General features: G+C 43.4%; 1 protein-coding gene across 4 annotated transcripts in view; it reads right to left on the reverse strand.

The window, feature by feature from the left end:
- Positions 1-4,768: 4,768 nt before the first annotated feature.
- The window catches only part of IL16 (interleukin 16), a 160,927-nt gene continuing 150,787 nt past the window's right edge, over positions 4,769-14,908 (reverse strand). For 2 of the 4 annotated variants that reach the window (XM_075345861.1, XM_075345859.1), the window contains exons 19-21: positions 12,391-12,522; positions 8,589-8,736; positions 6,712-6,836 (exon numbers count right to left, since the gene is read on the reverse strand). In XM_075345861.1, coding sequence (XP_075201976.1) covers positions 6,797-6,836; positions 8,589-8,736; positions 12,391-12,522 — 320 coding nt within the window. In that variant the 3' untranslated portion in view covers positions 6,712-6,796. Of the gene's footprint in view, positions 6,837-8,588; positions 8,737-12,390; positions 12,523-14,908 lie in introns of all 4 variants that reach the window. The other 2 variants (XM_075345862.1, XM_075345860.1) reach the window with 1 other exon arrangement.

Genomic DNA, 14,908 nt, shown 5'->3' on the forward strand with positions numbered 1-14,908 from the left:
ATGTAGAGATAGAGACCCTGATTCCAGCGATGTGTCACTTACTGAGCCGTTTGCTGTCATTTGGATAAATTCAATGTTTTCTCTGCTGCAGATCTATCAGTTAGGCTGGAGTCACACTAGTGTATGGTATCCGGGGCGAGAGCATCGGATGCGATATGCTAATGACCCCCGTCTCAGGCTCTGCTGCAAGCGTGAGCCGAGTGTCATTCGACTGTGACCCGATCTTGCAATCTGGTCACGGCTGTGAAGCTGAGGGCGGGTGCTGCGGAGCAGAGGAAGGGGTTAATCCCCCCCATCTCCTCCATTGTCAGCCTGTGCGTATATCGCACTGCACTGGGATAACATCCGAGTGCAGTCCGATGTTTCTCTCGCACCCATTCACTTGAATGTGGGTGCTAGGGATATGGCTGTAGCAGAAAATGGCAGCATGTTGCGACTTTTCTCGCATACAGATTTTGGATGCGAGAAAAGCTGACCAACTGCTCTCCCTCATTGACTAACATTGGTCAGAGTGTAATGCAAGATTTTCTCGCATTGCACTCATCTGTTTTTCACACTCGTGTGAGTGTGCCCTTATACAGAGCTCATGGATATGCTGGACTACCTAGCAGCATGCAAAGTAGTCCTCTAATGATAATCTACTGCTGATTAATCAGGGATTTTATCAAAAGTACACTAAGGAGCCCACTAAGTGATGCATCGCTGGAATCAGGATCTCTGCCACTACATTATGCTACTCTCAGATTAGATGCAAAAACTTAGTGACAGATTCCCTTTAAGGCCGGGGTCACACTTGCGAGTGACTCACGTGTGTCTCGCATTGAATCACCCGGCACAGCCTGATGCCCTTTGGACAGGAGTGTCTCAGCTGCATAGAAATACATGGAGCGACCCACTCCAGTCAGGAGAGTATGCGGCCGTGTCGGGTGATGCTATGACTCTCATGAGTCACTCGCAAGTGTCACTCCGGCCTAACTGAGAATCAGTCAGTGAGGGAGTTTGTAACTCTTCTGTCTCTTTTTCTGAACTCCTCTTTGCAGATTTATCCCTAAAGTACAAATCAAAGTTGATCTGAACTTTGATGTAGTCATTAATCAGTTGAGAGGAGCTGAGAAGAAGACACAGAGGAGATGAAACCCCTATCAGAACAAAGAGAATTAGAAGCAGCGTCAGACTGGCTACCGGAGGAATCTCAAATGAGCTCCGGCGTGCAGCCGAGACTGTACCGTGAGCGCCGAGTGATTGATTCCCCGGCGATTGCGGTTCAGTTCATGACAGCTGCAGACAGGCCGGGTGATCTCTGGTGCTCTCACCTGAACTCCGATGATCAGCCCGGCCTGTCTGCAGCTGTCATGAAATGAACCGCACTCGCCGGGGAATCAATCACTCGGTGCTCGCGGTACAGTCTTGGCTGCATGCCGGACCTCAGGTGAGAGCTTCGGAGTGCAATGCAGGTACCTGAATCCAGGCCTGGCATTACTGGAGATTCCTCCGGTAGCCAGTCCGACGCTGAATAGAAGTTACCCTCTATCCATAAAATAGCAAATAACTCCATATCACTGGGAGTCTGAGACACTCACCGATCCCAAAAACAGGCTTGTCTGAAAGGAGCGAAAGTCAAACATGCACACCTTCACTCTTAATTGTCAATGGAATTGCAAAAGATAGCCGAGTGCTGGTCTCAAGTGTCTTCACTCTCATCAAGAGTGATTGTGGTGAAGGTGTGCATGCTTGACATCAAGGGGGTATTCAGAGCCTCATTGCTGGGATCAGTAAAGGTCATAGCTTTTCAGATCTCCAGCAATTGGAAAGTTGTTTTATCCCCTATCCTATGGATCTTTACAATGCTATTAACCTGCAGATTAGCCCATTTTCTGCAGGTTAACATTTGGGGCAATGATGGGTTCCCTTTAAATGCTGCTATAATGATAAGCGCCACGTTATGCAGCACTGACATAACGAGTTCCACGGAGACCTGTAGAAGCTGCTGTTTCAGATTTATTAGCGGTAATGTGATTTCTGTTACCATCTTCAGCACATTTATGTAGGTGACACTATTTTCTGGGACAATCATGCACTTCCTTGTGACGTGGCTCCATCAATGCTGTCTCATCTACTCTATGTGATGATGTGGGAGTTTTTGCTGACATAATGGCCCTGAATCATCATTTGCGTTTTGTTTTTTTTAAGTCACTTTTTTGTTGTCTTGTGTTATTCTACAAAGTGGTGCCTATGGATCATGAATTTTGTCAGCAATTGCCTTTTTTCCATCTTTGACCCATTTTGCAATATCATTAGTGCAAAAAGTCAGACAGTTCACAAAGAGGTTCAAAATTGCACTGACTGGGGTACACAACAATCCAGACTGGGGATGCAGTATATTACGACAATATTTTGTCACTTTATAAAAAGTCACAATTGATGAATCGGCTAAAGACTTCTGTAAACTCCACACACAATGGTAAACATAAAAAACAAACACATAAATTGCTTAGAAATAGGAGCAAATTAAAAGAATTGGGCACAAATGAAAAACAGTAGAAAAACATCAGAAACTGGAGAAACAAAGGTGCAAATACAATAATGAATCGGACGCAGTATCTACAATACTAGAACCGCTGACTTTCAATTACATGAGTGTAGAGAAAACACAAACGTCTCCACGCCATCTTAATGGCAGTAAGATACTTGAAGGTCCCATCTGCGGTCGTATAATGTGCATTTACATAAAAACATACTCTTCCAAGCATTTTATGGCACTATTACGTTAGTAATTGCAGACTTCATACAGTTCTGTGCAATGTGACAGCTGCTAATGAATATTGCCCTTACTCATTTTCTGCCTACATTTATATTCATTTTATTACATTAATTTTTATGGCAATGAAGTTAAAACAATTGACTCTCTTCCATGTAGGTGCAATATCTGCCTCGCTCAGGGATGGACTTTTAAGTAGGTATGCAAGGTATGAGCTTGTGGACAGCTGAAGGGGGAAGGGCACCTGCTGCTCGGGCCACACTATTAGTGGCAGCTTTGGGAGTTGGAGCTCTGGCCTCCGTACACGTCATACTACAACCCCTGGCAAAAATTATGGAATCACCTGGCTCTGAGGATGTTCATTCAGTTGTTTACTTTTGTTTAAAAAAGCAGATCACAGACATGGCACAAAATTAAGTCATTTCAAATGGCAAATTTCTGGCTTTCAGAAACATTAAAAAAAATCATGAAAACATAATGTGCTAGCCAGTAACTGTTAATTTTCAAGACCAAACAGGGGGGGAATTATGGAATCACTCAATTATGAGGAAATAATTATGGAATCACCCTGTAAATCTTCATTCCCAAAACTAACATCTGCATCAAATACGATCTGCTTGTTAGTCTGCATCTAAGGCCAGAATCACACTTGCTAGTGCATCGCGTGTAACTCGCGTGAGTCTCTCATGGTAGAACCCGGCATGGCCGCACACTATGCATACAGGAGCGTATGAGCTGCATAGAGATACATGCAACCGACCCGCTCCTGTCAGGAGAGTGGGTGGCCATGCCGGGTTCTACCATGAGAGACTCGCGCGAGTTACACGCGAGGCACTAGCAAGTGTGATTCTGGCCTAAAAAGGAGTGATCACACCTTGGAGAGCTGTTGCACCAAGTGGACTGACATGAATCATGGCTCCAACTCGAGAGATGTCAATGGACACAAAGGAGAGGATTATCAAACTCTTAAAAGAGGGTAAATCACGCAATGTTGCAAAAGATGTTGGTTGTTCACAGTCAGCTGTGTCTAAAATCTAGACCAAATACAAACAACATGGGAAGGTTGTTAAAAGCAAACTTACTGGTAGACCAAGGAAGACATCAAAGCGTCAAGACAGGAAACTTAAAGCAATATGTCTCCAAAACAGGAAATGCACAACAAAACAAATGAGGAACGAATGGGAGTAAACTGGAGTCAATGTCTGTGACCGAACTGTAAGAAACCGCCTAAGGAAATGGGACTTACATACAGAAAAGCTAAACAATAAAAAGATGACTGCCTGAAGAGAACATGTCATTTTCCACAGTCATTGATGATATGGGGCTGCATGTCAGGTAAAGGCACTGGGGAGATAGCTGTCATTACATCTTCAATAAATACTCAACTTTACATTGACATTTTAGACACTTTTCCTATTTCATCAATTGAAAGGATGTTTGGGGACAATGAAATCATTTATCAAGATGATAATGTATCCTTCCATAGAGCAAAAACTGTGAAAACATTCCTTGAATGAACACACATAAGGTCAATGACATGGCCTGCAAATAGTCCGGATCTCAATCCAATTGAAAATTTCTGGTGGAAGCTGAAGAAAATGGTCCATGAAAAGGCTCCAACCTGCAAAGCTGATCTGGCAACAGCAATCAGAGAAAGTTGGTGCCAGATTGATGAAGAGTACTGTTTGTCACTCATTGAGTCCATGCCTCAGAGACTGCAAGCTGTTATAAAAGCCAGAGGAGGTGCAACAAAATACTAGTGATGTATTGGAGTGTTCTTTTGTTAGTTTGTTTTTTCATGATTCCATAATTTTTCCCTCATAATTGAGTGATTCCATAATTTTTCCCCCTATCTGGTCTTGAAAAGTAACCGTTACTGGCTAGCACATTATGTTCTCATGATTTATTTTTTTTTAGTTTTTCTTAAAGCCAGAAAGTTGACATTTGAAATGACTTTAGTTTTGTGCCATGTCTGTGATCTGCTTTTTTTAAACAAAAGTAAACAACTGAATGAACATCCTCAGAGCCAGGTGATTCCATAATTTTTGCCAGGGGTTGTATATGGGTTAAAGTTCTAGGCTGATAACATAAAGTATGTTTTTTTGTTTAGTGAGTTTAATAAAGGTATGGTCAGAAGGAGTATGCTAGCACTGGTTATGAGTGAGGTCTAGCATGCTAGTATGGTCGGTACTCGCTAAGAGCAGTTGGATGCTCAGATGGGCGCGACTCGAGTACTGAGTATAATGGAAATCAATGGGAGACTTGAGCATTTTTCTGGGAAATCTTCCAAAAACATGCTCGCGATCCCCATTGACTTCCATTATACTCGGGTACTCGAGTCGCGCCCATGCCAGCATTGACTGCTCATTACAAGTTTGGACCACCTGAGCATGGTAGTGCTCGCTCATCACTAACAAGCACCAAAGATGGAAATCTCATTCTACTCACACTAAAATCTTATGCATACAAAATAGAATTAGTTTTTAGTTTTTTACCATTTATTTAAAGTGAATCAGGCAGCATATAAAAATATATTTTTTTTTACTACATTAACTGGCTTTTTTTTAAAGACAATAGTGCCATCATAGTGACATTAGAAGGGACAGTGAGACATGTTCTCCTATGTGTAGATATTTCACTGGCTATACCCAATTTAACTAGGAGCTGCACCTCTAACTGAAACCCAATGAATATGTCCACAAAAAATTAACATTTTGTGCAGTTATTTGTGATTGGAAAACTTGGTCCATTTCATAACATATCTAAGGACCCCTATATAGGCTATAGGGGAAATGTAGGACCAAAGTGGACAATATTTCACTTACATTTAAGCAACATTTAACACATGTTTTTGGCACATGTAAGTAAATGTATCATCATATGACTGATAGGCCTCATTTAGAACTGAAGATTATTCTGCCTTCATTTTCTCACATTAGACCAGGGTCACATTAATGTATATCATCCTCTGCATGAGCATCTGATGCAATATACTAATGACCCGTGGCTCAGACTCTGCTGGGAGTGTGACCCGAGTGTCAATATATTGTGATCCGATTCTATCTCATACGAGAATCATCACAGGTGAGGAGGAGAGATAAATTTCTCCATCTTCTCCATTGCCTGTCCCAGCATATATCAGACTGTATTTGGATGACATCAGTGCAGTCTGATGTTTCACATGCTCCCATAGACTTTTACGGGTGCACGTGATCCGTGATTCGCCACCAATCGTAGCATGCTGCCATAATTCCTTCATCCCAATTTGGCATGAGAAAAAAAAATTGCAGATCTGCTCTGCCTCATTGAATAACACTGGTCAAAGCACAATGCAAAATTTCCTTGCATTGCACTCATCCAATTCATACGCTTGTGTGACCCCGACCTTATGGTTTGCTCATATTAGCATTCAAACTGGACAAGTGCAAGAAATCTCACATTGCGCTCTGACCCCTGTTAGTCAATGGGGCAGAGCAGAGCTGTGATTTTTTTTTCTCATGTCAAATAAGGATGTGCAAAATATCTCAGCACGCTGCATGTGCATCCACCAATTAGATTTTGTGCACCCATACAAGTCTATAGGTGCATGTGACACATATGACTGCACTCGGATTACATCAGTACAATCAGATATAGTCAGAGTCAGACAATGGAGAAGATGGATAAATTAATCTCTCCATCTTCTCCGCACCTGTGATCTGATTTTCACATGAGAGAGAGTCGGAGCACAGTGAATGACACTCATGACTGTCATTAGGATATTCCATCCGATGCTCTTACAGCACATGCTATACGCTCATCTGACCCTGGCCTTACAGTTAGTCTTCCATGACATAAACACCTTGACAAGAACAGAAGCAGTTATGCAATTGCCAGTTTTCTTCATTGTGCACCTATGTGCTTTGATTGCTCATAGAGCCAGTGGTGCTCGATCGCCTGATGACAGCGAGTACGGGCCCAATGGGCAGTGTTTTGATTGCATTCCAGGCTTCAAACCGAGTGAGACCTTGTAGGTTGATATTTCCCAATTGCAGTAATTCATCTCCTGGCTGAACAGCATCGTTCTTGTCTGACGCACCTAGAAAAGCAAACATTTGATGGTTTATAGGTGAAGGTCCAGGTTACAAGCTCATTTTCCGCTGGCTTACAGGTGGTTCCAGCAAGAGTTATTGCTGTTTCAATACGAAGCCAAGAGCAATATATAATACTGCATCAATAAAACCGCACAGACGTTATGTCTTCGGCAGGTAGCCTAGCTGTGACCCCATGTCAAACTATCACAATCCCATGTGGAACCTCATTTCCAGCACTTCTGTGCCAGTGCATTGGTTATTTTTAAATAATATTCAAAAATAGCAGTTGCACGCAAGTAAAGGGAAGGAGAAAAAACAAGAATGTAGATGGCGAATATTGGAATGTGAATATGCATTACTGCTAAGAAAACATGAAAAAATGTATTTGAAAAATATGAGGTACATAGCAAATAAATGTGGCCAAATTTACTTGTGCCTAGATACCACGTCAAGGCGTAACGCTCATCTGGGTCCTACTCTACTTGCTATGCCTCTCTTGTCCAAACTGAACTTTTATAAGGGCTAGAATAGAACCTGCAAAAGGAAAATGAAAAACACCTTATATAACTGGGAGGAGTACGCAAACAAAAGAAACGACTCCATAATACAAACTAGAAAAAAATTGGCCTCCTTTATTTGCTAAGTAACTCATATTTTTCAAAGAAATGTTTTCATGTTTTCTTAGCAGTAATGCGTATTCACATTCCAATATTCACTATCTACATTCTTGTTTTTCTCCTTCCGTTCACTTGACTGCAACTGCTTTTTTGGATATTGTATGTCATGTTCATTATGCACCAGTTCAGACTATGTATGAGATTAGGAAGTGTCGGCAATTTGTCTAGGTCATTTTAAGACAAATAGGTGAAATCAGACTGCTGCTTCGCCACACCAAATCGGAACGCAAAGGCACAGATACGGCAAAACAGTTACACCGGAAATCTGCCATGAAACTGTTGAAAAAAAATTTCATAGCTCAAATTTTGCAACTTTTTGTTTTTATGCCAGTTTCACCAACTGTGTGACAAGTGGGCAGAGCTTAGCAGATAGGGGTCATGATCAAGCTTGTCCAACAAATTCATCAGATTTTAACACAACAAAGTAACGTAAATTAAAATAGACATGGACTAAAATACATATCTTACACTAAATCACTCCAATTTGAGGTTATTAAAGCTGGTGTAAAAAATTTGGACCCTAAAGACTAACAAAGTGAAATTCAGCACTCATATAGGGGTGTGAAAAAGTGTTTGCCCCTTTCTGATTTCTTATTCTTTTGCATGTTTCTCACACATAAATGTTTCAGATCACCAAATAAATGTAAATATTAGACAAAAATAACACAAGTAAACACACAATGCAGTTTATAAATGATATCCTTTAATAATAAAGACTAAATAAATTCAAACCTACAGGGCTCTGTATGAAAAAAAGATTGCCCCCTAAACATAATATTTGGTTGGGCCACCCATAGCAGCAGCAACTGCAATCAAGCGTTTGCTGATACTGATGATCAGAAGCTGGGTGGTAGGCGAGCTCCTGCTGGGTCCAAAAGATTAATTCAACAGGAAAGCTACCTATACCAATTAATACTGAGAGCAGGAACAATGGAAAGTCAGGGAGCATTCTGCGCAGCCAAACACTGTGACCTTCTATGGTCAGAAACCACATGACTGTCTATCACACATGACACACCTGTGACAGTCACTCTAAAGTCTTCATTTTGTTTTTCTTAAGCCAATCAGAGGTGGACTTACTGGTTTTGTTTTGGATCATTGTTCTGCTGCATAACCCATGTGTGTTTCAGCTTGAGGGCACGAATAGATAGATGGACATTCGCCTTCAGGATTTTTTGGTAGACAGCAGAATTCATGGTTCTATTTACCACAGCAAGCCTTCCAGGCCCTGAAGCAGTAAAACAGCCCCATATCATCACACTACTACCACCATATTGTACTGTTGATATGAAATTCCGTTTCTGAAATGCTGTGTTACTTCTAGAGTATACCAGATGTAATTTGACATACACCTTCCAAAAAGTTCAACTTTTGTCTGTCTGTCCACAGAGTATTTTCCCAAAAGACTTGGGGATCATCAAAATGTTTTCTGACATAACTGAGACGAGCTTTTATGTTATTTTTGATCTGCAGTGGTTTTTGTCTTAGAACTCTGCCATGCCGGTTATTTTTACCCCGTCCCTTTCTTACGGTAGAGTCATGAACATTGACCTTAACTGAGGCCTCCAGTTCTTTGGATGTTGTTGTTGTCTTTTTTGACCTCTCTGATAAGTTGCTGCTGTGCTCTTGGGCTAATTTTGATGAGAGGTCGCAACTCTTGGGAAAGTTTGCCACTGTTCTATGTCTTCGCCACTTGTGGATAATGGCTCTCACTGTGGTTCGCTGGAGTCCCAAAGCTTTAGAAATGGCTTTATAACCTTTTCCAGACTCTAGATCTCAATTACCGTATATACTCGATTATAAGCCGAGTTTTTCAGCCCATTTTTTTAAGCTGAAAATGTCACCCTTGGCTTATACTCAGGTCAGGTTCCTACAAAAAAAATTATTCTCATATTCTCACTTCTCCGTTCTCGTGGTGCCTCAGCTGCTCCTTGTAGACCCCAGTTGAATGTGGTGGTGCAGTAAAGCAATCAACCGCTGTAAAGCGCTGACGGCAGCGGTGGCCCACTGTATTGGTCGCTATCATGGAGGGGTCTTTGCCTGCGTTCTGCAAGGCATCCCGTGAACAGAGCCGCCGCTGCAGGCTACCATCGGCTTTACAGCAGTTGAATGCTTTACGGCTACAGCGCCGCCGCTGTAAAGCATTCAACTGCAGTAAAGCACTGACAGCAGCGGTGGCTCCCTGCTGTCAGAGCCACCGCTGTAAAGCATTCAACTGCAGTAAATACATGACGGCACACAGCAGCCCTGTGCATTGGACGCGATCACAGAGGAGTCTACAAGAAGCAGCTGAGGCACCGCGGGAATTGAGGAAGGTGAGAATAATTTTTTTTCATAATAGAGGACAAGAATGGGTCAAGTAGGAGGACGTTACTACAGGGGACAATACTGCAGGGCCCAAGGAAGTTGCACATTACAATAAGGGGAGGGGGGAGAAGGACAGGACACATTACTACAAGGGGGTACAAGGATGCGCCCATTACTACAAGGGGGGACAAGGATGGGCACATTACTACAACAGGTGACAAGGATGGGCACATTACTACAAGGGGGGACAAAGATGGGCACATTACTACAAGGGGGGACAAGGATGGGCACATTACTACAAGGGGGGACAAGGATGGGCACATTACTACAAGAGGGGACAAGGATGGTCACATTACTACAAGGGGGGACAAGGATGGGCACATTACTACAAGGGGGGACAAGGATGGGCACATTACTACAAGAGGGGACAAGGATGGTCACATTACTACAAGGGGGGACAAGGATGGGCACATTACTACAAGGGGAGACAAGGATGGACACATTACTACAAGGGGGGACAAGGATGGGCACATTACTACAAGGGGGGACAAGGATTGGCACAGTACACTTTATTGGGATCTATTTTTATTTTTGAAACTTCCCAATAGCTGCTGCATTTCCCTACCTAGGCTTATACTCGAGTCAATACGGTTTCCCTGTTTCTTGTTGTAGAATTAGGGGTCTCGGCTTATACTCAGGTTGGCTTATACTCGAGTATATACGGTACTTTGCTTCTCATTTGTTTCTGAATTTCTTTGGACTGTGGCATGATGTGTAGCTCTTGAGGATGCTATGGTCTACTTCACTTTGTCAGGCAGGTCCTATTTCAGTGCTTCCTTGGTTGAGAACAGGTGGGGTAGTAATCAGGCTTGGATGTCGCCAGGGAAATAGAACTCAGCTTCCCAAAAATATGATAAACCGCAGATAATTTATGTTTAAAGGGTGGGGGGTGGGCAACCACTTTTTCACACAAGGCCCTGTAGGTTTGGATTTCTTTTTCCTTTTATAGTAAATAAGTTAATTTATAAACTGTATGTTGTGTCTCCTTGTGTTATCTTTGTCTAATATGTAAATTTATTTGGTTATCTGAAACATTTGTGTGTGACAAACATTGCAAAAGAATAAGAAATCAGGAAGGGGACAACACTTTTTCACAGCACTGTACATCCCTCAGCCCAGAAGCAATGTGTGTCATAGTACTGGCTGGAATTGAGTTCTACCAATCCAGATGTAATCATTTTAAATAGCTGCCCCATGTATGGCTATCTTTAAAGCCATATTCCCATGAATCATTTTAATATCAGAAGACGAGGAATACTAGCTGTTTAAAAGTAGTTAATGGTGCTTTTCAAAAAATAAAATCTCTTTCATGTTTTTATTTTTTGTTTCCTTGTTTCTCTCTTTATGTTATGCTAATCTGTGGTGGTAGGGTGGTACATGGACAGAATCTGTCCCCTTCTCCCTCTGGCAGCTGACAATATAATGCACATATGTAACATGGAATCCAGTGTTCTGAAGCTGAGTAGTGATAGTACTTGTGTCCACTTGACAGTTTAGGTGGATGTGATCATTGCTATTGCTTTTGGTGCTTTGAACACCAGGTGGCGCTATTCTATAAGTAAATGTCATGTTGAAGACGTGCAATTCTCACTTTGACTGGTCCACAGATATGGAAAGTGAGAAGAGAATGCTTAATGCAGCAAGCAGTGAGAGAGTTGACTATTTTGAGGAACTTCGACTTTAACAGCGGAAATGAAAATGTTTCTTATACACAAAGAAATGCAATGTGTATTACAACAAATAAAAAGCTTACATATTAATTCATTTTCTACATGACTGATACAGCCACAGCAAACAATAGTGTATAATAAAGGTCAGTATTATAGAACTGAACTGATATAAAGCAAACCCTAAACTGTATTTCTCCTGCTAAGTGTACAACTGCCCTCTAGTGGTTGTTCATAGCAATTTCATGCAAATTTGTGACTTGCTTTATTTGTACAAGTTGCAGAGCTTACAGTCAGAATAATATCTTTATAGCAAACCGAATAGGTTTATATTGTAACATTGGAAGCAACATTAGGTCTCTTTGTTTTCATGGTAGCATGGCGTTTAAAAGGAAATCTATCAGCAGGTTTTTGCTATGCAATTTTAAGACAGCATGCTGTAATGGTTAACAGAGATTTCAGTAATGTGTTTGTTATCACACTGTGTGCTGTTGTTTCCCTGCAATTTTAGTTTTAACTTCAAGAGATTATCACTGCCGGACTAGGTCAGCTAGAGCTCAGCTAGTCCGGCACACCCCTGCTGTGATTAGAGGCTCATTATCTATAGACATAGTATATATGGAGCCTGGTGTGTGCAGGCACATCTTTTTCAGCTCTGCTGCATTGCTAAAACCTATGATTGTGCTAGAACGGCTGCAGCTAGTAATCTAAGTGATACATCTCAGATGATGTGGCAAAACGCTGGTGACGGATTCCCTTTACACCTCAGACATTCTCTTGTCTTCATAGTGAAGCTTACACTGTATAAATATTATCAAGTATTAAGAAAGACAATGAGATATTCTCACCTTTAAATATCCTATTAATGACAATAGGCTTATCTCCATTAATGGATCCCTTTCCTCCATCTAAGCTGAATCCGAGACCAGTCAAATGCTTCTCAAGTGTGACAGTCATTGTGGATCCCGCACTTTCAGAATCTGTCAGAACAAAGCAGACATATTCTATAAGAATTACAAAAACTAGTGTGACGCACTGGAATAGCCAGGTAGTCACAGATAGACCCTCTGCACTACACCTGTCCCCCAAAAAGGTGTCATCAGCCAACCATTAAATCCTAGTCACCTCCCTCAGTGCTTGATAGACACACCAGGGGGTGGAGCCAGGCAGTTGGCCACGCCCTCCGTGGAGTCCAGAGGGCCTGAGGCAGAAAAACAGTGCAGATTAGTTGTAGTTGGTAGGAGTGAAGGAGAGTGGAAGCAGGCCTGTGCCCAGGTCTGCAGACATATGACAGGTGCCGGTGTTGGAGCCTGGGCACCTTAGGCTAGAAGGCAAACGGTGGCCTTAGCCTGCAGGAGCCGGGAAGACGGCTGGGTGGAACCGTGGTGGACCGAGACAGGGTAGTGGCCTGCCAGTACCGACCCGGGGAACCAACTCGGAAACCGGAGCACACAGGGGGGTACTCAGACCCTGAAACGAGGTCCAGAATCCACTGGACTGAGTTAATTAACTGATTGCTGTCTGGACTATAGGTCCTTTCCCACCCAAGTCCCGACTGAAGACAACAGCCCAACGAGGGGGATAGAAATCCACTGCACAGGCAGAGAGATCCCACGGGCCAGCGTCTGCGGGCAAAAGGGCTCTCCCGGCATCCACAAAGTCGGGGAGCGGACTCCAGTTGCTGAGGCGCAGGGAGCCCAAGTACACAACACGGTGCAAGAGAAAGGCCAAGACCACCGAACCGGGTGGGGGACCAGACGCAGCCGGCTGCGGGCACCGACCACCATCAACTTGGTTTACCAGAGACTTGTGTGTGTCAATAACAGTGAGTACAACAGTGCCATCCGGCCGCGCACCGCCCTGCACCACCCAGCTACCCCCAACGGGCCCCGGGCCACCATCCCTGCCCACGGAGGGGTTAACAACTTGCTGCACTACCATCTCCCCTGGGTGCTCCGTAACTGCAGCGGTGGTGTCTACCTTCACCACATCCCGTGGGTGGCGCCACGAACTCAAGCGCGGCTCCGGCCGTGCACCTACCTAACCCCCACCAAAAGCGCCAGCATCCCCTTTCAGAGCGAAGTGACCTCGCGGGTCCGGAGGCGCTCGAGCCACCCACCAACAAGCCTGGACCCAAGCGGCTCGGCTGCAGCCGAGCGCGGGGCGGTACACTAGCACAAAGACAATGTTACCTTAGATCAAATTTAAAGAATCCAAATTCCCACAATAAAAGTTCAATATATTATAGTAAACAGCAATTCTCAGCAGTCTGTATTTTCCATGACAACCACTTTGTGACCAAATAAAGACACATACAGCATGAACATTTCCTAACATAATATAATTTAGGTGTAATCATATGCCACTCATCATGGGCTATTAAAGGGGAACCCAAAAGGAGATTAATGTTGCCCAAACCACTAGTCCAAGCAGGTCCCCAATGGATTCACCTTAGTGCCCAAGATTGACAGGTCTAACTTTACCCATAGGTAAGAACGGACCTGCCAGTCTGGTGATGTGGGGAGAAGCTACCAAAGACCTCCCTCAGACTAGTTATCCAAGATGTATGGTCACTTTTCAAAGTTTGATTTCTCTGAAAAGTCGCATTTGGTCAAAGTACAACATACAGGACTGCAAAAGTGAAGCCGGTCTCTGATTGATGTTGCCCCTGGTGTGGGCTACATGGATCTCCTGTCAGCTTTACTTTAAAGTGAACTTCTCAGGTCCAATATGCACCCAGAACCAGGAGCAGTTGTGGGTGCATATTGCTAATCCCTGCCTACCGGTCACTGTATCTAAAGATCATTTATCATTTGCTAATTAGGCCAGGGATTAGTCTCAAGGGCGTTAGTTTCCTTGGCTAGTTGATCCCCTTAGTATGTCAGCACGTGCCTGTGGGTGTGCTAACATGCTAATGAATGCGCAGCATCAGAGGCATGGTCACTCTCACCTCTCCGCTGCCACCACTGGTTTTCAGCTCAGTGCCCACGATCAGAACGTCCCCAGACTTCCGGTCATATGTAATATACCAGTTTGAAGCCAGAATGCTTACACCCGGCTTCATAGTGCACATGACTGGAAGTCCAGGACTTCCGATTATGCGCAATGAGCCGAAATACAGTGCTGGGCACGGTGTCAGCAGAAAGCAGTGAGATCGGCCATGCCTCTGACCCGGGCGTGCTAACATGCTAAGGGGGCTGACTAGCCAAGGGAAGTGACGCCCTTGCGACTAGTCCCTGGCCTCATTACCATATTATAAAAGATCTTTAGAAATACTTTTTCTAAGCATCTCTTTATCTATACTATTAGATACAGGGACAGTTAGGCAGGGATTAGCAATATGTAGCCTGAACTGCTCGTGGTTCT

Source organism: Anomaloglossus baeobatrachus, chromosome 4, assembly GCF_048569485.1.
Source record: "Anomaloglossus baeobatrachus isolate aAnoBae1 chromosome 4, aAnoBae1.hap1, whole genome shotgun sequence".
Lineage (NCBI taxonomy): Eukaryota > Metazoa > Chordata > Amphibia > Anura > Aromobatidae > Anomaloglossus > Anomaloglossus baeobatrachus.